The sequence below is a fragment of the Thermobia domestica genome, chromosome 6 (genome assembly GCF_964235325.1).
Source record: "Thermobia domestica chromosome 6, izTheDome1.hap1.1, whole genome shotgun sequence".
Lineage (NCBI taxonomy): Eukaryota > Metazoa > Arthropoda > Insecta > Zygentoma > Lepismatidae > Thermobia > Thermobia domestica.
Genome location: NC_137459.1, coordinates 184,825,258 through 184,852,257, shown reverse-complemented (window position 1 = coordinate 184,852,257; position 27,000 = coordinate 184,825,258). Strand labels below are relative to the sequence as shown.

Genomic DNA, 27,000 nt, shown 5'->3' with positions numbered 1-27,000 from the left:
TACGAAAACATTGCTTTATTGCTTTATATGTATACACACTACAAACACTGCTGAAAAAAATGTTAGTCTATCATGACTAAACCTGCAGTATGCTACTGAAATATCCAACTTTCACTTCTCGAATTCAGTTCTTAGACCTACGTTACAAATGCTCGAATGAGAACACAAATAATGTGGTTCTTCTAGTAATGAAAACATGATCATCTGGCGCACTATGTTTTCAATATTGCGTATAAAACTCATGAGGTCTTTATATATTACTGATTAAATTATGTTATCTTCGACAACATATACTCAACAGTAAATATCAGGAAGAATTCAATGAGATCAAATAATATAGAAATAACTATACAACTTCACAACGAATTAATTCAAAATAACGACAAAACTGTGTAGAACGCTGATATTATAGTTTTAAAACAATTATACAAACTGAGTTAAAATTCTAAGGTTCCTCTGTTCTCACAAAAATCATTACGAATCCATAAAATGCATGGATTTTTGCCAGAAATACCGACAATTGGAAAAAGTCGCTCCAAGATTTTTCTAACCAACTATCTGGTCTCAATAAAACTGCCATTAACATTAATTTATTTATTTAGTCGGAGTTGTGGTCACGTTCATGGGAATTGGCACGAAGTGTGTAAGGAAAGTACACCAGATGGGCTTCTCTACAAAAAACAATGCATTCTCTGCAAGGCTACTTTTTTTATTTTTTTTAAAGGCAGTTCTTCATTTGTTCCGCAAATTACTCTAAGTATACTAACTGACAGAAATTTGGAATCTTTCAAGTGCATTCCACTTTTTTTTTCTTCTTTCTTGCAAAGAATGCAATGTGAACAATAAATACAACAATTTCGAATAATAGCCAGTTTACTTATGAAACTTATGAAATGACATTGAATGAACTGATAGTAGTTTTCAAGTTTAACTGCCGAACAACTATGATGTTAAACGTTATTATATAAACCAGGTATTCAAGTTTCTGACTTGTAAGAAAAGATCTGAAATTTGTCTATTAGTTTATTAGCATCTTGCGAATACTAGGTAACTTACTGTTATCAATTTTCGACACTTTTACTTCCTCTGCGATTTTCACGAAATTTCCAATAATTACAGTAATGATAATGAAGTGCGCGAGTAAAGTGAACTGCCTTCAGTACTGAAAACTCACTGGGACTTAACATCGGTTGATGCACTTTGGGCAAGTTCTAGGATTCTAGCCTGCAATTTGGCTTGTTTCGCTTTCTTCTTCGCTTCTTTCGCCGCCTTCTTCTCCTGCTTTTCTTTCTCTTCCAGCATTTCTTTGAAGCGACTGTCTCTTGGGTCGACTTTGTATCCAAAATGTCTTCGGACTTCTTCTAGTAGCCTTTCCTTTTTCTCCTGAAAATAAATTAATTATTAAAGAAAAAAAAAAAAAACAACTAAAATCATCATTATTTACCTATTATTTATTAGTAATTTAATTTTACTCTTAAATACCCAGACATTCCTTCTGTTTAAGAATTAACTGTATATCTACATATAGATGCTCTCATGGATATACTCAAAATGAAACATGGGGCCGCGGTGGCTCAGTGGTAGAGCGTTCACCTCTGGTGCTTGGGGTCCCGTGTTCGATCCCAGCCCCCGCCAAGTGAACTTTGTGGTGGACAAACACCGTGTGCGTGGGTTTTCTCTGGGTTCTCCCGTTTCCTCCCACTTTCATCATTCCACCATTTCATTCATCACTCATCATCACCGTCTCCTTTAGCCTAACCGGCATAACCGTGGGACGTAAAATTCAAAGATTTCATTTCATTTCATTTCAAAATGACCCATGTCCTCCATGCTGGTCTAATGGCTAAAGTACGCACCTTTGGTGCACACAGTTCCGGGCTCAATCCCCGGTGGAAGAACACTGATAGGATCGGTGCTGAAAAGGGACGCTAAACTTCAACAAAGAAAACGATATGATCCATATCCAAAATTATTATACGGAATTATTATATTTTGAAACCCTGGCGTGAAATTAAGGCTGCGTAAATCTTAATAGATTGGTTGATTAATTTAGAGTTTAAAATCGCTTTCAGCACCGAGACTATATTGACATGTACCTAAAACTTAACGTGGGGTCCGAACGAACTACATGAACATCCATCGGGAATAAAACAAGGCTTTCTTGTCCGAAGACGCAAAAGCCAACCATACATCTACAAGGAAGCTCAAATCTTAACAGCGAATAATTAACTGAATACAGATTTAACTAATCCTTCTAAAAATTATGGGTAATATAAAATTCTCATTTAAAAAAAGAGGAAGTGTTTAACATCGAATTCACAAAGACGAATGAGCAGAACAAGACAAATTCAGTATTTCAAATTCTGTGCGCGAAACGAATCACATTTAGCCATTTCGCCATGACGTGCGCCAATACCTGACCAAACCAAGTCTACGCTCTTTTAAGAACCCACAACGACAGGAAAACATCGTTATATCTTTAAAAGCAAAAATTGTACTAAATCATTGTAGTATTTAGTTCTTACACCGGTGTATTCTTGGGGAATGCCGGAAAGAAAATTAATAGAGATAATCGACCTGAGGTTCTTGGGCTCGCCGTATTGTGCTGGATTCTCAGCCACTATCAAGCTTTAAACTGTCCATAGTTCAACATAATGCATGGCAGTTCCTTAAATTGTCCATGCACCACAATGATAATTGATTGGCATACCTTTTGTGGTACTGGAAACACTTATGGACTTCCTCATGTTATCTGGGGTTTTCTCAGGTGCAAGCAGTGAGGGCTCTCGTTGGAAGAGGTACCATTTTAATTTTTGATAATGTGGCTTCCTTCAAGAGCCGCCACTGTGTGCAAGGACAAGTAAAATCGATCTTAGTTTGGATCCCTAAAAGGTTGGTAACTTCAAAGGCAGGATCTAGGTTCTAGGTTTGTTCTCCGTTTGTTTTACACGATATTGCAATGTACAAGTTTCTTTTTGTGTAAAACTTTCAGGACATATTTTCCCTCCACGAGTAGTCTTCGTCTTTTTTAGCTGACTAGAAAGGCGTACACATTTTATTCCTTTCTCAAGGTGAGAGATGAAGAAAATAAAATACTCAAAACTATACTTTTACGACAATATTTCAAATAAATAAATAAAAAATCAACGTTCATATGTGACTGTTTCGCAGTTAAACTACCTAAACTACTCCCAAGACACTGCAAATACGTTACATTTACAATACTAATCGCAAATTAGTATTCCAACTCATCATCAGCATTTGAACTAATTCTTCAAGGTCTTCCCCCCCCCCCCCCAATTACATTTTGTAATGATTGTTCCTCATAGGTTATACAGAGTAAGGACATTTCAAAATAAATTATTATATAATACATTCATTCATTTGTATGAGGAAAATATAGATCAAGAACTCAATCTTTTATATTTCTGTCAAGTCACAATAATAACATATGTAGATCAGTGAGATATTCGAACTTTATGTTTAGAAAAAGCACATTCAAAGTAGAGTAAAACATTTTCTGTTTTGATATTTACATCAATTTGAAGTCGAGATATTGTGTTTGTCAAACCTGCCGGTGAGTTTTGTATTTTTCCAGCCATTTAATAGGGCAGTTTAAAGGTTACGGTAATTACGTTTCGGGGCTCATAAAAAATTTACATGAAGTTCAAATTGTTTAGTAGCTCTTCATTTTCTCAGGTTAGCAATCTTTCGATTGGTTTGATACAGTTTTCCACTCTTCCTTATTCTGAGCCTCACTTTTCATTTGGATTGTGCTTTTCCTCCCTTACATCCTGTATTATTTCCTAATAGTGACTCCTAATAACTAAACTCTTATACACTCATGGAGCGGAAGCTGAGTGAATCAAAGATGACAGGCAAATTTTGTTCTAAATAACATGGAAATTACGAAGACTTGGTATACACGTATACTGTGACTAATTAATTTCTATATTTACACGTATATTACCAATACCTTATTATATATATAATAAGGTATTGGTAAAGTACGTGTAAATATAGAAATTAATTAGTCACAGTATACGTGTATACCAAGTCTTCGTAATTTCCATGTTATTTAGAACAAAATTTGCCTGTCATCTTGTATATATAATGCGCAACACTATGACTTTTACTTTATTACGTCTGAGCATAGCAGACAAACCAAGAATTAAATTGTGAAATTTCTTAGTTTCTCTTTTGAAAATCGAAAAGCTTCCAAGTCTGGTCCTACCCAACATACGCTATCGTTATGCAGACACCTATCTCGGTGATGAATATTATCAAGGGGTTGCCTATGTCGAATAAGTCTAAATGGAATAATTAGATAATATCCTGAGGGAAAATGGAAGCTTTCCGACTAGCACGTTGAGACGTCATATTGATCAGTACAGTAACTTTAACATCAACTTCAGACGTAGTTGTACGTGACTACAACAGCTAAAACATCGCGAAGTAAATTATTTCCAGCAATTTGAATAAAACAAATAAAATCTAAATAAGAAGAAACTGTTCGGAACACATGCTCATATGCCTTCCCTGCGTATGTCTGCAGCATTTATTGAATTTATGACCCACTAAAATATTACATTATTTCAGAACACTAATTATTAGATCATTTACCAGTTAATTTTTAACTTTTCGGTGCTGATTAAGAAATTTCCGACACATTATTTAATGTTGGTACACTTTCGGTACAAATTACAAGAAAGAGACATGACCTAGCACAAATCAAAAATAAATAAATGAAATACAAGTTAAAGGACTTTAAATGAAAGTAAAAGTAACAATGTTGATAGAGAAAGTTGAAACTAAATAATTAAACGCATAAATAACAAAAGAATACACTCTTCACTATCTCTCTCTCTCTCTCTCTCTCTCTCTCTCTATATATATATATATATATATATATATACAGGGTGGTAGGTAACTCCACCGACAAACTTTGGGAGGCGAAATGAAAGAAAAAAGTTCTAATAAACATGGGTCGAAAAACGTCTCCTTTCAGAGTTATGAACTACCGAAAATTCGGATTATCACGTTTCAAAACATCCTGGCTTAGAAACTATAGGGCCTTTTCCAAGCGGTTTAAGGAATTACACAGGAACTGGTATACGCTCTATCTAAATATCCATGTTTCAGAATTCACCGGTACCAGCGAACCGAACGCACCATTAGTACTTAAAGGAGTATCCCTATACTTCAACTTTCTTTTCACAGTTCCTTTCACCGATAACGGAAGATGGTAAAACGGATATTTAGATAGAGAACATTAGTTCCTGTGTAATTCCTTAAACCGCTTGGGACAGGTCCTATAGTTTCTAAGTTAGGGAGTTTTGAAAAAGGATTTTTCGAATTATCAATGGATCATAACTCTGAAAGGAGGCATTTTTCGGCCCATGTTTATTATAACTTTTTTCTTTAATTTCGTATAAGGAATCGCCTCCCAAAGTTTGTCGGTGGAGTTACCTACCACCCTGTATATATATATATATATATATATATATATATATATATATATATATATATATATATATATATATATATATATATATATATATATATATATATATAAAATTCACTATTCTATGCGCGTATTTTCAGTTGTTTGACTGTTTGGCTTAAAAATGGCTCATTTTAAGATTATCGATCATAATTACAATTAGAATCAACAAGAATAAGAAACGAGATGATATATAAGAAGTCTTCAAATGGCTGCTCGACTGAACTCCTGTCCAAATACAGTGGAACGTCTATTGACGATTAACTGTCTATATAGACTTCTTATAATGGCCGATTTTAACTGGAACGGGATCATATTCTTGCAGGATCGATATGCAAGATCTTCCTTTATATCATCTAAAATTCTTATTTAGCTACGTTAAGACGACCACTACACTACAAATATACGTTCTGTAAGGAAAATTCGTGATATAAGCCAAAGACGAAAAAGGTTGTTTGTACCACTAGTTCTAGAAACACCATAAAAATATGACGGTGCTCCGTTAGTTGTGTAAGAAGAATGGTTATATATGGAGCTTTCGATGCATCTTTATATGTTCGGCAGGTAAAGTACGACCGCAAATTCCAGAAACTTACTGATAGTGCGAAGATTAACTAGATGCAGGAGCTTTTTTTTCTGTTTCATTTTTTAAGGATCCCTGTTTGGTTTTCTGTATATCATGTATTGCTCTAAATGATATAATAGTTAGATATCTTTTGAATTTATTAGAGTACCAAAAGTTTAAGGCAACTTCCTAGCTGTCATCTTTACCATATATCAAGTTTTCCTCGCACTACCTGTTTATATGTAAAGTCTTACTAAAAAAACAACTCACCTCTCTTAACAAAGCCTCACACCCTTATTCATACGCGGCACTTACACAAATGTGAAACTTGTTTAAGATCTTTGTCCTGTCAAAATATTAAATTGTCCTACATATGGTAGTGAGAATATAATCTTTCAAGTGGATAGCCATTTTCTTTAACACAATTATACACTTATATTATCTAATATGTATTAGTAATAGTTAATGTCAAGTATTAATGGGAAAAGATTTTTATTTTTTTTTTTCAGTTGGAAACAGAAATTTACTCGACAACGGAAAATGAAATGAGAAAATTAGTCATAACCCATCGATATAAAAATAATCGTACCCTAGAATAAGACTGTTGTAACTCTAAAATGTCAAGTTTCAGGGTTGGCTGGTTTAAACCAAAAACCGAAAAATGTTCGTGAAAGTGTGAGTGTTCGTTAAATCTTGATGAACATACATTTGTGGGTTATCATGTTTCACTCCCGTATATTATTCGTATTATATTCAAACCTGAATTTCCCATTCATTACTCAAAGAGATTATACCACAAAAGCAACTTTTTTTAAATAAGTTTATGAATGTTTCTTTTGTGGTTTTTTATAGTTTGTTATTATTGTTATGCAATTGCAATCAAAGGAAAATTTTAAATATTGTTTCCTTTTAATAATGTTTGCTATCGATAAAATACATCGCAATGCCGTACTTTTTTGGCCGCTCATATAAACCCCACGAGAGGCATTTATTGAAATCAGAAGTATCTTTCGTATCTATTTATGTATAAATGGGTCAGAGACAAAGTGGACTCAAATAATGTGTGTCATTATTCACTTTTCTTACTGATATTCAAATTAAGTCGTTATATTTCTTTAACTTGGACCAATAAAAGTCGTAGTGAACTAACTTGGAGTAAATTAGTTCTGTACTCTGCAGTACTTTGAAATTGTCCATATGTAATTCTGTATAATGATTTCACTTGTGCAATTGTTTATCTTTTTGTCCTTCTGAAATGACTCTTGACAATTATATTAACAGGTATGTAAAAAACAGTACAACGTATTTTTATGAGGAGTCCTTCGTGAGTGAGTCGGCAGAAGTATCGCATTTGTGGCCAATTAGTCCCGGTTTGGAGTTCAAATGGAGGACAATTTCTCTTGGATGTAAGCCAAGAAGCAGTTTGGATTCCGCTTTAAGCTTTTTGACCCCTTCCAGCATAACCCGGTTGTTGCATAATAACACCAAAGCGAAACAAAACTTATTTCTGTCCATATGTGATATAAATACATAGAGCAAATTATTTAAACCAAACAAAAACACCTGGTTTAAAAAAAGGTTTAAACAAAAAAAAAGTTTTTGTTTTATTTCAATAAAAACCATGGTTTTTGCCAACCCTGTCAAGTTTAGAGTGTATATATAAGTTGTATCTAAAGAAATTTTATTATCTTCTCTGTTTTTGAGATGAAGTGAGGCGAGCGGTAATGACTGGGTTTTATTCAGTCTAAAGCAGTAGTGCTGAAGTAGAGGAGGAAAGTAGAAGCGCAATAACAATATGTTTTGGGAAGACGATCAACGTGCGTGGATCAAAACTGAAGTGGCACGTGGGCGCAGTACACATTAGTGTTTTCAGCAACATCGTGAAGCGTGTGGTATTGTAGCGCTGCTACATGCGGATCGCCTATGAAATGCGCGTGAGTCAGCCACAGGCATAGGAGTGTGTCATAGAATAGTGCTACACATTTTGCACGACATTCTTGGGTTCCGTAATATTGCAGCACGTTGAACATCGCATCAAATCACCGAGGTGCAACAATGGTACTGCTATGCACTTGCACATGAATTGCTGAATTGCTACCAGAGGGACGGCAAATATTTACTTGGAAGGATTGTCACTATGCACGAATCTAGGTTTGGTCGTGTGAATCACGGTTGAAGCCGTAATACAATGAATGGAAACGTTGTGGTTCCCTTCACCAAAAGGACGTGCCCTTTGAACACAGTGTTGGTGTAAAAGTAATGTTCACTATGGCTAACGATATCCACGAAGTCATCCTGTACCATGTTGTGCCTCAAGGGAAGATAGACCACGGGTTGCAACCTACTGCTGCAACTTCTTGCGGGCCACTGACAAATATTGATGTACTGACCGTGTACGACGCATTCCACATGTGTGGCAGAGGGAGGCGGAGGAGCAGAAATGGGAGGCGATTACACTGAAGGAATGTAGCATATGTGGTTCTGTGCATAAAGCCAGATATGAATTATAACAATGTTGCCATTACTTTTATCCAACCCATGTAAAATTTGGATGACCGGGTTAAGTTATTTATTTTTAAAAATTGAGTATCGGATAAGCTTGAAAGCTATTCTGATGTTAAATCCGAGGAGGGAAGAAAAGAAAGAAAAAAAATATTCCCTATGGATATCTTTTAATAAGAATAGAGCTTTTATGACAGACAAAATGTCCAATTTTCAAAAGGAAAGGTACACCAGCATATCCATGCCATACATGTTCTGTTATGAGAATGGATGAACTATCTCGAATGCATCAGAAAATGCGAGGAATAAACTGATTTTCCTTACATCACGTTCTCTAGATATGCAATTTCAATGAATATTCAAAGAGCGAGAAACTATGAAACTTCCCGGCTTAGTCCTGCTCTTATGGAATAAGTTGATTTCTCTCACTTTTTCTTACAATATCATTATATAAATGATCATTAACATAGGCACTGGGTTTTCCAAGCACAGCAGGCGTTGTGATTTTCTGAAAGTACAAACACCGGCCTTAAGAGTGTCGATGTTCAGGAAGCGGACTGGGTCCAGGCCAGTACCACCATGGTATGTAAAAATAAATAAAATAAAAAGTAAGTAGAAAATAAATAAAAAGTAACTTCTCTTTTCCTTCCGATGTTACAGATAGTAAACATTTGCACAGTCGTTAAAAATTGTCCTTCATTTGACTTTTATTTTATTTTGTATGTAAAAAAAAAAAAAAAAAAAGTCTACCATCATGCCAGACTTGATAAAGATCAGATGAGTTTAGTTGAACTCGTACGATATATAGTGACCGTGTCATTGATTTTCCAAGGAAAAAATGACGGACGAAACGAGGATAATACGTAGGACATGTATCGTATACCTTCTCTACCACCCACATAACGCCTTTCAACTTAGAAGTGATTAACAATAGGAACTGAAGAACAAACTGATTTTAACGAGCAAATACCTGTGCTGCCTGAGCCGCTGCCAACTTTTCTTCACTTCTCCTTATGACGTCTCTTTTCCAGCCTTCAAGTTTTGCCATATTTTCAATCACCTTTTTCTCCCTGCAAAATGGAAACATTATTATTATATCAGTAAAAACAGTACTCATGTAAAGTTACCTAAAAAAAGTGAAAACCAAGCATGTAATAACAAGCAAACAATTATTCGACAACAAAGGAGGCTTTGAGTAAAATTACGTTTTTTACCTATTGGAATTACTTTCATTACTGTATATAAATGTATAACAGAATTATTACGTTTGTTTGTTTTTAAAACTTCATTCACTAAAATTAGTTCCTGCAAGGAAAAATTCTGAGTTTATAGGTAGTGAATGAACTAGTTTAAATTAATTTCTCTAATTGAAACATATCCGCGGAACTTCTGGGGTTATATGAAGGGGAGAGGGGTGGGTGCATTACATGTTGAATCCAAAGAAGACTTGTTATATGTTTGTCAACGAAAGTGACTCGTATGAACAGTAGCAGTAGTTTTCAGCCAATCAATAGAGCCTGTTGACAAAATTGCTTTGGTATGTGTACATCTTGCCTGAAACTGTCAAGTCAAAACAGAAGTCCTCCAAATAATTCTCTTTCAAGCAGTGGATCGGTAGCTAAGAAACTTTATCAACTGATGCGAAAAATGAATTCTGTAAAACATATGCTTAACAAAAACAACATACACTCAGCTCCAACGTATATACTCCTTCCTAATCGGTAAGTCAAGCAATTTCATCACTTCCGATGACAACGAAAGTGTAATGTCCCAAAAGTTGCATCTTTTGGTCCCAAACAGTATGGCTGCTAGGTAAAGAAAACATAGACCAAAATACAGGGCTTATCAAAACGGACTATATGGTTTAGGTGTAATTTTGTAGCAAAATACATCAAGTTTTGACTCGCGTAGTACACTAGTTTAGAAATAAGCTACTGCAAGCGCTAGCGGCAGTTGCAGTCAAGATGACTGCCTCTACTAGTCCCGAGCGTGCTAGCTGTGTTTTTTGGTTTGAAGAATCCAAGTCTGCGACAACTGTGCAATGTAATCTTCGTACAAAGTATGGTAAAGATCCTTCCAGTAGGCCAACTATTTATCAGTGACATAACTGTTCTATTGAAACTGGATGTTCGGTAAGACACACAACAAATCTTCAGGTTGTCTCCGAACGTCTGAAGGCGTTGTAGAGGAAGTGAGATTTCATATGGGATGTGTGACATATCACCAATAAAAGCCACATTGCACCTCTTTAGGTGTAAGGTAAAAAAAAACTTGATGTATTTTGCTCCAAAATGACACCAAAACCATGTCTGTAAAGCTAAATCAATAAATCAATATGAGTTTTGAAAGTTGTAAATCTTTTTGATACACCCTGTATAGTTCACATTGGTTTTCATGCAATATGTTTCCTTACTTTCCATACCTTTGATCTATTCATTTTGTTAAGTTTCTTGTTTCGGAAATTTACACAAAACCTACGATTATCTCCTTCATTATAATGGCCGATCTATATATATAAAATTGAAAATCACTATGTTCGTGGCTCTTAATCTCCTGAACCGCCCGACCGATCTCGATCAAATTTGTAACATGGATGAGGTTCAAGGCTGGGCTGGTTTTAGGCTTTTCACTTTGATGGTAGAACTTAGGGATTGGGGTATAAAAATAAATAAAACTTAATAACTCGTGAACCACTCGACCAACCTTGATCAAATTTTCAACATAGATGAGGTTCAGGCCTGGGATCGTTTTTATGATTTAAATTTGAGAGAGCAACGTAGGGGAGGAGAAGTAGGGGGAGATATGAGGTTCGGATCTGGAAACATTTTTGTAATTTCACTTTAACGGTAGATCCTAAAGGAGGGGGACGTATAAATAAAAACTAATAAAATCTAACCACCATACCAATTTCGATCAAATTTTCAACATATATAAGGGTCGGGCCTTGGGTGTTTTTTATCGTTTCATTTTGACAAGCCAACGTAGGGGAGGGGGGAGATATATGTAAAATAAATAAATAAATAAAAATAAAAATGACTGTCTTTGTGATTTCATCACTCTTGTACCACCCGACCGATCTCAATCAAATTTTCAAAATACATGAGTTTAGGAGCAGAGATTACTTTAGGCTATTTACTTTGACGATGCAACGTAGGGAAGGGGGAGGGGGAGAGAAATATTAAAATGATGAAAAATGACCGATATCAGTGTGGAATCCATAGTTTTCGGGGTCGATGAGAGAAACAGTGACACTTCTGATGCTGTTTCAATCCAAGTTAAGCCCTGATAATTGGCGAGGGGAGAGTACAACGTAGGGGAGGGGATAAACATTTAAAAATGATCGAAAATGACTAATATTAGTGTCGAATCCATAGTTTTAGGAGTAGCTGAGATTAGTAGTGACAAATCTGATGCCGTGTGCCGCAGCACGGAGGAGGGGGAGCTATATATATATATATATATATATATATATATATATATACTATAATAATAATAATCGAAAATGACCAATATTAGTGTCTAATCCATAGTTTTTAGGATCATTCAGATGAACAGTGACATTTCCGATCCGGTTTAAATCCAAATTTAGCCCCGTCACTCGGGGGAAGGGGAGAAAATGAGATATAAAAATGATCGAAAATGGCCACTATCAGTGTCGAATTTTAGTTTTCTGGGTCGCTTAGATGAACAGTGATACTTTCGATCCCGTTTAAATTCAAATCCAACCCCGCAACTTGGGGGAGGGGGATACACACACACACACACACACAACATATATGTATAAATGATCGAAAATGACGAATATTAGTGTCGAATCCATGGTTTTCGGGGTCGCCGAGATGATCAATGATTTTTCCGATGCTGTTTAAATCGATGCCATTAAAAACGAAAACAGCATATTTCACGGGTACTAAACACATGAGATACGGAGTTGTGCATTTAAATTTTCATTTCAACCCAGCGAATCGGGTAATATATGCTAGTACAATATATAATCATCGTAAGTTTCAAGTAATCTACTTCATTGGAATTCTCTAGAAACAATTGACGTCAGAAGTACTGGCATAAGTCATGTTTGATCAAATCAGTGATTGACAGGATGTAGCACACGCGTCCTGATGGCCGAAACACAGGGGTGTAATCACGGGAGGGGTAATGAGGGTCGGCCCCTAACGACTTCCTTCCCAACCACAGCCAGTAAGCCAAAGCAGTTTGCTAAGTGCTTATTTAAACATGTTTACTACAGCAAACGAAGAATGTTTATAATAAAAACAAATAGAAATGCTCGTTCTTCGCATGGAAAGAATAAGGTATAATGATTATAAAACTGGAAACTTGAATATTGTAAAAATGCCCCTGTTTCCCCTTTTAGAAGCGGAAGTTTTGAAACATGTATTTTCACTTTTAATTAAAAGTTTAAATACTGGATTCAGTGCCTCTAATTTGAGTGAATCCTCATTTGGCAATTCCACAACGAAGAGTCAAAATTCGTAACACAGGAATTGCCCCCTTTATCCCATTTAAGAGTGGTATTTTCCATAAACGCTGAAGCACGTGTTCAACTATTTTTAATGGGAAGCTCATGAGCAGAGTTCCATCTTCGTAACGTGAGATATTTTATAGTTAACTAAATAAATTAACCTCCCTAATTTCCCTTAGGATACGTATTTAAAAAAAAACAAAAAAACCCTTTTTTAAATCACCTGTTTCCATGCCAAAAGAAGTTTCCTGACCAAATTTTATGTTTCTAGTTATATTAGTATGACCTTTATGTTGATGGAGGGAGTGACTTTTACTTTTTATACAGGGTGATCCATTTATCTTGACACACCCTTCTATCTTGAAAGTAATGAACAAAAAACGCTGAAATCTTGTACTAAGCAAATATTGGCAGAGTGGTATTGTTTGGTATACTGTGTGATATCACCAAGTTAGCAATGTTGCCAACCCAACAATAAGTAACTATGAGCAAGTCCCTTTTGGTTGACGCTTTTCCCCTCCCCCGCCTCGAGGTTTGTGAAATATTGTAGAAAAATAACAGTCCTTGACGCACCACACAGGTTACAACATTCGCTTCTTTATATTGATACTGTATCCAAAAGTACACTATGGATATGAAAGTTCCAAGTACATAAAAATAACTCATATCACTATTTATAAATACAGTGGAAGAGGAAGTGGTGCAGTTGAGGATTATCGGGAGGGGGGTTAAGATTTTGAAAATTTACGGGTAAAATATATTATCCCACAATGAAATATTAATTTCTGTTGGTTATATATCTCTATAGCAATAATATAATTAATTGAAGCGTTATTGTCATGTAATTCTCTACAAGAAAACCATTGCATACTATATACTCTCCCACGCCTTTAATGAACTTCTCCATTTTTTTTTTTTCATAGTCTCTTTATATAGCTCGTACGGCTACGATTTTGACGTCAAATCCTGTGTGCTACACGACTGCCTTCGCTTCCTCAGGCGCCCATTTCTCCAACTCAGTTACGAAAATTGGTTGTTGGGCCTTCAGGAATTCGAACCCAGTTTGCATGACAATTTCTCTACCAATTAAAAACCTGAGATACGATCAATTTTCGTGTTTTTTTTTTTTTCTTTTTGGATCCTTATTCCTCAAGCCCTTACTAACCAGTCATAGAGAATATTTTAAATAATCGTACAAATCTTGGCGAATTCATTCTAATGAATCCATTCTGAAATTTCCAGTTCCTCGGAGTAGGTAGCTGCTTCCTGACGAATTAGTTCATTTGAGTGAAGTGGCAAAGTTATGTTCTTGCTCGCTTTTTATATTGTCATACTGAAAGGGTAGATAGCAACATACCAAGAGCATTATTTTCACATTATAACTGTTCGCACATAAGCAACTATTACCAAACTTGATCCAAAGTTAATTTTAGTTTCTGTACCTGAAATACGCACAACAAAGTTATTTTAATATGTTTTACTCTACAGGCTCAAATGCATCCAAGGAATAAGGTCCAAAGACAATCGTCGAATAAGCAATGTATGAAGTATTACATTAAAAAATAAATAAAACAGAGCCTTACTTAACCTAGTCTGATGTCCGTGAACACACAGGTACAGCTTATTATCGGGAAAGTATTGCAAATGAACAAAAAATGCCGAGAAAGAAGACGAAAAAAAAAAATGAAATGAAATGAAATGAAATCTTTAAGTTTTACGTCCCACGGTTATGCCGGTTAGGCTAAAGGAGACGGTGATGATGAGTAATGAATGAAATGGTGGAATGAAGAAAGTGGGAGGAAACGGGAGAACCCCGAGAAAACCCACGCACACGGTGTTTGTCCACCACAAAGTTCACTTGGCGGGGGCTGGGATCGAACCCGGGACCCCAAGCACCAGAGGTGAACGCTCTACCACTGAGCCACCGCGGCCCCCAGAAGACGAAAAAAGTCTTTCCCGAAAACGTTTAATGCCTTCTCGCTACTATGCCAAAAATGATTTTCTTTTAAATTTCAAAATTTAATATCAAATGAAGAAACAATAACTTATTTCATCTCTGGTTTCCTAATTTAACAGGAAAAATTAATCACTGTATTCGAAAGAAAAAGTGCAAATCTAAGTGTGAAAGTAATTCGGAGACGTTAATATTTGTCGTCGTTATTTTTAAACTTTTAAACAGTGAAATTCTATTACCGATGTGTCGAAGGGTTATGGGGAGATTAAATGTTTAAACTACTTTGTGAGCTTTTAGCTTAACCATATTTAACTACAGCAAACTGTGAATAAAGTAAAGATCACAAAGTTTAAAAATAACAACGATCAATATAAACCTTTCAATTCTTTCTTTCTTTTTTTTTTTTTTTTTTTTTTTTTTTTTTTTTTTTTTTTACTAATTTGAAAGTTTCCTAGATTTTCAAGGTTTCATAATGAAATTCACAGCTTCCTGAAATAAACAAATTAACACAAAATAACATAATAATAATAATAATAATTAGAGCAGTATTACAATAAGAATAGAACATAAAAAAGCAAAAAAAAAAAAAAAAGTATTATTACAATGTTAAAATTCAATCTTGTACAGCCCAGTCACCCATCGATTACAAATGAAAGTGAAACGACCTCTATTCCTTGATACTTTTACAATAGCACATTTTCTAGTCAGTTCGTAAATTAACCAAATCCAGTATATAGCTCTACAAAAGGTTGAAATAGTGTAAAGTATCACATAAGGTTGTTGGAATTTTCCCCATTTTTTTATTCTGGGGGGGGGGGGGGGCTGGGTAACCTTTAAAAGAATTCTAAATATATACTTCAACACTTGGATTCAAATAAGAACTTTGATGTGTTTATAATTACTTGCTTCAATCGTGTTTCTTAGTATACGGCCTAGTTTCAGAACTGGCGTAAAATACGTATTTATCACGAAATCTCCACCAGAACAGAATACCATTAAAAAAAAAAAAAGTGTTTAGAAATCATGTAACGAATTGTTTGTTCTCGATTAAATTCGCTGCAATATTGTTCGATCTACTGCGTAAGCGTGTTTGCAACACGATACCGACAAAATCGGAGGAAGCCCCGATAATGTCGGTGTCGGCGTACTTTGCACACGTCGCCGACAATATCGGTGGAAGCCCCGACAATATCGTTGCCGGTGATGAGCGAAGTAAGCGACACACAAAAAAATCTTCTCCATATATGGAAACAAATAAAAAAAAAAAACAATAATTGGGAAAAGCATTTTTTAAAACAAGGACTACAAAAACTGTTCTGAAGAGGTGTGGAGGACGGTACAAAACTTAGAAAAAATAGTCCTATGCCTAAACATGTTTAGATTTAACAGTGCTGGTTTAAATAGATGCTGTAAACATATTATTTTCGTTTCGATGAGAATTGATGCTGCTGTACATTGCAAACTATATTAGTTTTAATTTTTGTTGGAACACTGTTACATATTGTATGTATGTATATTATTTTGTTTTCCATGCAATTAGCACTAACATAATAGTAGATTAAATGATAAGATTCGTATTAGTAATTCTGTTTTACATTGCTCCATACATACACTGGCGCAAACCCCGGGGGGATGAAGGGGACATGCCCCCTCCAATTTTGGAACTGGAGAGATTGTCCCTTCCAATAATCCGATTTGAAATGTGTTTTTTGGGAGAGAAATTTGATTGTGTCCGATCGCCAGAAAGGAAAGTGAGATGAAATTAATGTCCACCCAGAATAAGCCTCAAATCTGCCCGCCTCCCAATATTGAAGACAACTCTGCTTCCCTGATCCTCCACAGCATTGTTTCTCGACTACAGAAATATTTTGAACATCGCTATATATATAATATGGGAACGATCTTAACTCCCCCCCCCCCCCCAATGTTGAAGACAGTTTTTCGCTGTTGCATACATACCTGTCGTTTCTCCTTTCTTATTGTCAATGAACTCAAAATCCTGGGCTTGCATAAACCTTTCGCCATGCTTTTTGCTTTTCAATTCTGTCGCTGAAAGAGTCTGTTATCTTATCCCATATGCAAGATCTACTTTTTACAATTCAATAAGGGTTAAAATATCGAATGGAAAAATTCCTGCAATCTCTAAAAATCTAAGCAAAACTAGAAAGATACGAATGCAGAGACTAAAAAAATAATAAGCTGTTCCGAAGTTGTTTATAGGACAAGATGATAGTAATAATATTATACAATTGTAATAGAAAAAATGGAAACAACAAAATTCCAAAGACAAGGAACGAAACAAAAATACACAGCGCCTTGTCACCCACTCTCTTCATCTAACCCGCTGGCTGGCCGACATTATCGGTGGCGTGTGCATCCAATCATAAGAAAACATTACCCACGACAAAATCGGTGTCGGCGGTACCGCCGACAGTATCGGGGGCTTGGCCGACAGCATCTGCGTGTCGGAGGATCGGCCGATAATATCAGTGGCGTGTGCAAGCTACGATTTGAATACATTGAAGTCGATTTCACCGCCGACATTATCGGTGGTGCCGTGTGCAAACGCACTAAGACTCAAAATGGGGATTTGTTATGTTACTTTGATTAAAATAAGTAATCTGGGAGAAGAGTCAAAATATATGCAAAGAATTGAATATCTCCCGATTCTGTCAATTTACGAAGATGAATTTAGGTATATAAAGTCTTCATTAAAAAACAAATGTACCTCTATCTGAGAGTATTTCAGAATTTCCGTTTTAAGGGGAGGGAGATTTTCTATAATTTGTTTTCTTCACATTAAAAGCGATGTTGCCTGCTGTTTATGAACGCATCATGAGGAAACGGTTCAACAGTCTCAAATGAATTTTGGAATAGAGTATCTATCTTGAACTGGTATTTATTATGTTAATTTGATTAAAAGGCGCATTGTAATGGAAGTAGACGGGGTTCAAAATTTCAGCCAAAATTACAGTATCTAATGAGTCCGTGAAGTTAGAGATGAAAGTCGGTATATAAACTCCTCATTAAAATTAAGCAGACATGTCTCCCCAAGATTCTGAAAACTTCCGTTTTAAGGAGAAAAGGAGGGCTTTTTTATTTTTTTATTTTAACATTTAAACTGAAGTTGCCTGTTGTTTGTCATCGCGTTACAGAGAAACGGTTGAACAGTTTGAAACGAGGGCTGATATTTAGTATCTCTCCTAATCTTGCACATCTAAGATTTACAGTGTGTTACTTTACAAATTATAGCTGAGCTAGGGACAGCGAGCGAAGGGAGTTAGAAGCCTCCAGGACCCTTGTACTTCTACCTTTATCATAATTTAGATAAAAACAAGGTACTCGGTTCCGGATCCATGAAACGAGTTGGGGGAGATACTAAATGCCATCCGAAATGAGTTTCTGACTAGAATTAGTACCTATCTAAAGCTGGGATTTTATCATCTTACTTTGATCAAAGGATGTATCCTAAGAGGGAAAAGGGCTTAAAACTTAAACCAAAAATATAATACCTTGGGCGTTTTATTATTACAATTTCGTTGATATGCGTATCCTAAGTGGGGCAAGAGAGGATTAAATATTTTCTATGAACTCAACTCTCCCCGTGCAAAGAACAGTCATTTCAGCTAGTCTGGAATAAAAACCAATGTGAATACACTCCTTTTGTTTTTGAAATTTTTAGTCGTGTATTAGTATAAACAAATGATAAAAATCTCTTCCTCCATGTGTCAATTAATTACAAAACGAAAACGCTGCCCTTTAAAAAAGGAATTACTACAGATATACCTCTACGCTCTCAACATTAACAATAATCAGATCCTGAAACTCCCGAATTGTTGTTGCGAATCTGGCGGTATGTGTGACGTATAATACAATTATCGGTCTTTTAATCGTAAAATCTATTGTAAAAAAACAAATAGGTAACTGAAAATGAGAACTAAAAATACTCATTTCCAACATTTCAGTTCTTCAAAAACACTTTCTGTTCATATAAAACACAACATCCATTCAATAAAGTCATTTTATCTTGGACTTAAAGTCCTATCCCAATATATGGGAGAGACTAAAGGAATATTCAGTCAGAACGGCCGGATCAGGGATCTGAATCCTAAGTATTTAGGGGATTTATTTCTATTCTACATTATATAAAATTATCCACCTCTTTGATTCTTTACAAATCTGTCTACTGTCTTCTTTCTAGAAATCGAAATACAAGCTAATGTCAATGTGCAAATTGTGACCCATGAAACGCGGATGGGGTTTCACTGACTCCCTTGTTGGGTGCAGTTTTACTATACGGATCCACAGATTGTAAAATGTACGAAAAAATTAAGGAAAGCCTTGAATTTGCGTATTTTATGTCGAGAACAGAACCCAACGAATCCCTGCGGGGCTTCTAACCCATTCCTACTCCTACTCCTATCCCTATTCAGAGTTGGCAAAAACCATAGTTTTTATTGAAAAAGTTTTTTTTTTTTGTTTAAACCCGGTTTACTTTTAGTTTAAACCCAGTATTTTGGTTTAAATAATTTGCTCTATGTATTTGTATCACATGTGGAAAGAAATAAGTTTGTTTCACTTTGGTGCTATTATGTAATAACCGGGTTATGTTGGAAGGTGTCACATAAGCTTAAAGCGAAATCCAAACCGCTTCTCGGTTTACATCCGAGAGAAATTGTCCTCCATTTGAACTCGAAACCGGGACTAATTAGCACAAATGCGATACGTCTACTGACTCACTCACGAAGGACTAATGGTAAAAACATGTTGTACTAATCTTTACATACTTGTTAATATAATTATCAAGAGTTATTTCAGAAGGGCAAAAAGATAAGCAGTTGCACAATTGAAACCATTATAAAGAATTACATACGGACAATTTCAAAATACTGTAATAGTCCAAGTTTGTTCACAACGACTTTTATCAGTCGAAGTTAAAGAAATACAACGACTTAATTTGGATATCAATAAAAAAAAAAGAATAAAGATATGAATTATTTGTGTCCACTTTGGCTCTGACCCATTTATACATAAACAGATACAAAGGACACTTCTGATTTCAATAAATGCCTCTCGTGGGGTTTGTATGAACCCCCCCCCCAAAAAAAAAAGAAGTACGGTATTTCGATGTATTTTATCAATAGTAAACATTATTAGAACGAAACAATATTTAGAATTTTTCTTTGATTGCAATTGCATAACAATAATAAACTATTTGGTCTAGGAATTAATTCGTGCGGGTGGACAAGAGATGGCGCAACGAACGGAGCGTCCCACAGTTCCGTGTATCCACACATGTGTTGCAAACCCCTGTCATCGCGTATCGTTCGTAGTATAGGGCAGTGGATTAAAGCGTCAACAACACCAGTTTGTAGTTAAGTGAACATGGCGCAATTTGTGCCTGATAAAGTGTTTTTGCGGGGTGTCCTGCTGCATTACTTTAACATGCAGAAAAGTGCGACTGAAAGTCATCGTATTTTGGTGGAAGTGTATGGTGACCATGCTCTAGCTGAGCGAACGTGTCAGAAGTGGTTTGCACGGTTTAGAAGTGGTGATTTCGGCTTGGCAGACCAAGAGCGAGCTGGACAGCCAAAAAATTTCAAGACGAAGAATTGACAGCATTGCTCGAGCAGGATTCGTGTCAAACGCAGGAACAACTTGCAGCAGCATTAGGCGTTGATCAAACAACAGTCTCCAAACGCTTGAAAGCCATGGGAATGATTCAAAAGATGTCACATTGGGTTCCACATGAATTGAAAGACAGAGACGTTGAAAGACGAAAAACCATTTGCGAATTGCTGCTTCAACGACAAAGCAGAAAGGGGTTTCTGCATCGAATTATTACGGGTGATGAGAAGTGGATCCATTACGAGAACCCTAAACGAAAAAAGGCCTGGGTGAAACCAGGTGAACCAGGTCCATCACAACCAAAACGAGATATTCACTGTGCAAAGGTTATGCTGTGCATATGGTGGGATATGAAAGGTGTGGTGTACTATGAGCTGCTGCAACCGGGTGAAACTATGAATGGAGAACGTTATCGACGACAATTAATGCGTTTGAAGCAAGCTCTGGCCAGAACACTACCAGAATGGGAGAACAGACATGATAAACTTATTGTTCAACATGATAACGCTCGCCCACATGTCGCAAAACTGGTCAAAACCTATTTAGAAAATGTCAGATGGGAAGTTTTACCCCACCCGCCGTATTCACCAGACGTTGCTCCTTCGGACTACTACTTGTTCGATTGCATGAACAACGATTTGATTGGACAGCGGTTTACTTCTTCAGAAGATATCGAAACATGGGTCTCTGACTGGATCGCTTCCAAGGATGAGGACTTCTTTCGCCACGGAATCCGTACATTGCCTGACAGATGGGTGAAAGTGGTGGCTAGCGATGGACAATATTTTTCTTAAGGTATTTATGTATTTTGTGTTTGTACTACAGCTTCAATGTGTGCGTACCAACCGCACGAATTAATTCCTAGACCAAATATAAAAAAAAAATCACAGAAGAAACATTCATAAACTTATATAAAAGAAGCAAAAGTTGCTTTTATAGTATAATCTCTTTGCGAAATGAATGGGGAATTAGGTCTGAATATAATACGGATAATATACGGGTGTGACACGTGATAACCCACAAATGTGTGTTCATCAAGATTTTACTAACAGCTTTCGGTTTCTGGTTCAAACCATTTTCATTTAAACCAACTGGTATAAACCACATTGGTTTAAACCAGCCAACCCTGCTCCTATTACCACATATACTATGGATCCCTATAGTAAAACTGCACGCCTTGTCCGACATTTTTTTCTTAGTTCAATGTATGACGATGATGAACCGAGGCTATGGGAGACAGTGATGATGAGATGGACGATAATGGTGGCAATGAGAAAAGTAGGAGAATACGGGATAATCCCAAGGAAACCCACGTACACGTTGTTTGTTCAGCAGGGTTTGCCCAAATGGGCCCATCCCGAAAAAACCCACCGGGTTCTTTCGTGTTGGACAAACCTGAAAAAAAAAACAACAACAACAAAAAAAACTCACCTGGGTTTTTGAGCTTTTTGTTAGTATATTATTGGTACAACTAAGGTGATCACATTGAAAGTGATCTTTATCAGATTTTTGACTTTCCTTGGGAGAATTAAATGATTTCACATTAGGGTATACAACAGCATTCAATATTAAGACCATTACAAAGTTCTGAATGCACTGAATGAATTAAAAAACATACCTTAGCTTGAGATAGTTACAGAAGAAATTAGTATATGGATTATGCTTATAGCCTATTTGAAGTAAAATATGCAATTTTGTACTTTAGAAAATACTTTCCGAGAATAGTGTGCTCGTCGACACGGCGACACTGAGAGACGTTATCCCTCATACTTTTGACGGCTTTAAGGCCATAGATGCCGGTACTAATAATAAATATGTGAATACATTAGTAAAACTATTAGTATTATTTCTTACCTCTGATGTAAAACACAAGTATTCTTCTGTAAAATTTGGGTTTCCAACAACAGTTTAGTTCAGTCATTTGTTGCTACTCTTCAAACAAGCATTCTGTAGAATCAACACCAGCAATAAAAGTAAAATTCTTGTCAAATTTAAGAACCTTAATGCTCGGAGTTCCGAAGACTGTGTAACGCTTACTATTTCAAGTGCTGAATTCAAATTCCAGTACTAATGGAAGTTTCGATGTACAGTAAAGAAACCTGTATTTTCGGAAAAAAATTCGTCGTGAAATTCCCGTAATTGAACGTAGAAGCATCAGAAATGAATACTTCAACTATAAAACTATTCATTTAACGATGGAAGATATTTAATATCATTTAAGGCATTTTGAAACAATTACTTTATAAAATATGAATCATATCTCTGTTAATTGTTTTAAATTAATTTTCGGGAAAGGACCGTCTTGCAACAAGTGCTCGGGAAATTTTCGTAATTGAACGCACAAAGTATCGGAAGTAAACTTCAACAATAAAGCCATTTATTTAACACTGGAAGATGTTTATTTTATATAAGACATTTTGAAACATTTATTCATTTCATACAACATGAATTGTATCTTTGTTTTAAATCAATAGACCCCTTTTGGTATTCATATTTGCCGAACGTCTGCCAGGCTTCTGTATGACTTGATCTACATTTGTTCGTTTGTCTGCCGAGCTCTTTCATGGCTAAGCGGTTAGCGTACACGTCTTCGGCGTGGGAGACCCGGGTTCGATTCCCGGCGGGTGCTCATGTTTGGATTCCACGTTAATCTGTAAGTCCCATTTCATATAACCTCGCTGCTGAAAGGGACGTTAAACACAAAATCAACTCAACTCGTTTGTCTGCCTCTACCACACACACTACAGGCTATAACTTTCAGTCTTTTAAGTTAAAATTTTCAGAGTACAAGCACGAGACACTCTAAGTTTCGTGTATAGATTTTGGCGCCATACCAACGTAAAATTTCAAATGGCAGCCAATTTTTCAAAATAGCGAGCATCCACGCTACAAGGCGCAATTTTCAGTGTTTTATGTTGAAATCTTGACGGTGGAAGCACGAGATATACTAAATTTGTTCTGTAGATTTTCTCGGCGATCCAATGTAAAATTTCAAAATGGAGGCAATTTTTTTTAAAACAGCAGTAAGTAGAAAAATGTTGCAAGTTGTGGCAATGATAATCTTGAAATATACATCACATTTTGATACTTTTACCCCAAAGACATTGAAATATTTCGAAAAAACCCGTATGGGCCCAGGTGGGTTGGGCTTTTTCAAAAAAGCCCAGGTTTTTTGAAACCCTGTTGTTCACCACAAAGCCCACTTGGTGGGAGCTCAGATCGACTCAGGAATCCGTGACAGAGGTGAGCTACCGTCGCCCCACAAGAGGATTCCATAGTTTCATGTGTAGGACAGAACATGAATGCTTAAATAGCATTTTCAGTAGGAATACGGCTTTAGATATAGGTACAAAATTTAACAAAACTCACTATTTTTTTTCTTTAAGTGGTTTATTCATAACCCTGGCACCACAACCTCCGCGCAAGGATGGCATACTCGCAAAACACACAAATTAACGAACATGACTTATAACGAAAATGCTCAATTACATTGAAACAGGTCAAGTGCGGCTGAGTAGGTCCCTGAATATCGAGCTTGTCCGAAGCTAAATTAGCCCAACCTATAGTATTATAAGCTAGCCTAACCCTTACCATGCTGGTTCTACTATGCAGCATAAAAGCCTCACAAAGTGACGAACATGCCATGTTGAAGAAAGAAATAAAAAATAAAATGTTCGCACAACGAATACGGGTTCACTCGACCACACGGTTCTACCAATTAGAAAATTTATAGGTAAAATATGAAATGAAACTTTTTTGTGAAGGAGTGAGAGTGTGAATATAAGTAATTACTGACAGTGCACAGCATATTGAAATGAATTCTGAGTGATAGTGCACTTCGACTATACCTCGTTCATGCGTACACCCCCGTCGCCCACGCGCCGCATGCTCCCTAAAGACGCACAACCTCGGCCCCCTCCACCCATAACCCGGCTGGCAAGAGTGCACTTTGTGCAGAACAAGTGATTTTGTCGCATTGTTGACATGACGCAAGGTAGGAATAAGTTGGGTAGAGTCGGGTTAGCTTAAGGTTAGGGAAGTTTGGACCCATCTTGTTAAAATTAATAGAGCGTAATTGCTCGCATTGCCATTTATTGTATCGCCTCCTATGAATATTCCGCACAAAGTGCAATCTTACCACTTGGTTAAACAGTATTCGCGCTCTTTAGTGGTCACCTAACACAAGTTAGTTCGTGTTTTATGCACTGTAGTTTTTATGCCAAACGCCCACACTGAATTTATACCGTGCCCTCCCGAAGTCAATCTGCAAGTAGTGATGGAGCTACTTAATCAGTGCAAGCTCTGCTAAAAGAAATACAAAGCTTAACCTAACGTGATAATATAAGAAAGGAGTAAAAGTGCTGTCTGCTCGAGTAATGTAAACTATCAGAAAATACTTTTGCCGCTGTGATACTTTCTGCAGCTGAATGACACTAATTGACGACATTTATGTAAACTAGTACCATATTTTCCATTACGACGAATGTTACAGCGATAGTAGGCCTCCAAGTTGCAAATTCAATACGAACGCGCTTCTTTATACTGAAGAATAAATTTCAGAAAAAAATTTAATGAAATCTTTATGTTTAACGTCCCACGATCATGCCGGTTAGGCTAAAGGAGATGGTGACAATAAGTGAAATGAAGAAAGTGGGAGGAAACGGGAGAACCCCGAGCACGGTGTTTGTCCACCACAAAGTCCACACGGCGCGAGCTGGGGTCGAACGCGGGACCCCAAGCACCGGAGGTGAACGCTCTATCACTAAGCCCCCCCCCCCCATAAATTTCAGAATTTGAGAATTTCCGAAGATAAATCATCCACATAGCGGGTTATATTTTATTTGTCAGTTGGGCCTATGTTTAGCAGAAGAGGTCCAGCTCTTTTCTCTAAAAAATGTTACAATTTTGGTAATTTCTGTTCACATCGGTTAGTTTTGGTAGGGTTGGTTAGTTTAGTTTATGTTATGGGTTAAGTTCCAAAGTTGGGTGTCCGTTTCCAGCAAAATTCATAAAATTTACAGGAAAGATATGGATAGTTTGATCATTTGTGTGCTTGATAATATATAAGAGTTTCGAAAAATCTGTTTATTTGTTATATATAAGCGGTTGTAAACATGGTACTATACGGCGAGCGGAGGGAACTACTTGGCGCAAGGTAACAAAACAGTTGCATTGTGGGAAAGAAATGAGCATTTATGTTATCAACATGGCAAATGTACAAGGACAATGAAGTAAGTTTTAACATTTGTGAAGCAATACGTTGATAACGAACAAAATCTTTTAAAAGTTTGCGAAGAGCACGGATTAATGAACCTAGGAACAAATTGCAGAAAGTGTGCAAAGGATATAGCAGCGAAGAAACGTGGCGAAAGCGGACTCCCAACTTCGGAATAAATGCCTATGTGATATTAGTGTAAGAGTTCCGCATAATTTTCCAAAAAAAATGATAGAACTTCGCTTATTTCTACTAACATTACGTTAGTTTAGGTCAGTTCAGGTCAGCTTACGTTAATGTCAGGTTAGGTTCGATTTAGTTACGTTATGTTAAATCTAAATACTTGCATCACTCATTTCTCCTGTAAATTTTGTTTTTTACGTGCTTCTGGACCCCTTGTACTAAACATACCCCGTAAGGTGGTTTAAAAGTGATAATGTGCTTACATTTTGAGTCTTCTACAAGCCACGAATATATATAGGTTAAATTAGGTTTCGTACTATTTTCACGCTAGTCATCACAACATTCACACTTAACACTCTCAACTACCTTGCATCAAATATTGGTGTACTCACTATCGTACTACCCATACCTTTCAATGATTTGTGCCAGTTCCGCTTCACGTTTCCTTTTAGCGTTTTCTATCATCTCCTGCAATGTTTCAGGATATGCAACTTTCTCATACTCAAGAATTTCTTGTAAATCTTCCTTTGTAGGCCACATCAAACCAGGATTCACACCACTTGCACTCCCGTATCGTCCGTACATACTTCGTTTATACTTCACTGTTTCGTGATACCATGCTTTTGGTTCATTATAGGGCTGTAGATTGTTCAACATATTTCGGTGTTGTGGACGCAAACGTGATTTATTTCTCTTCATTTCAATCACCTGTTCACGATTCTCTGCCTCATCCTCGAAATTCTCATCTTCAATAGCCGTTGGCAAGTCGTCAGCCTTGATGCTCGCACTTCTAACATATGCTGGAATTCGAGACCACAACCTAGATCGTAACTTTTGCAGTGCTGTCAACATTGTTTTAGAATTCTAAATACATTGAATAATTATATAGTAAATCACAATGTATTATGCACAACTAGCCCTCTTCAACTCATGCACGCCGCCATATTACCTTCACACACTACTGCCAGGC

General features: G+C 36.4%; 1 protein-coding gene across 1 annotated transcript; it reads right to left on the bottom strand.

The window, feature by feature from the left end:
• On the bottom strand, positions 1 to 27,000 carry CRIF (growth arrest and DNA damage-inducible proteins-interacting protein CRIF). Its single transcript, XM_081762501.1, has 3 exons — positions 26,440 to 27,000; positions 9,541 to 9,640; positions 1 to 1,383 (listed from the first exon to the last, which is right to left on the bottom strand). Exons 1-3 carry the CDS (start codon positions 26,880 to 26,882, stop codon positions 1,171 to 1,173), a joined length of 756 nt encoding a protein of 251 aa, XP_081618627.1. The 5' UTR covers positions 26,883 to 27,000; the 3' UTR covers positions 1 to 1,170.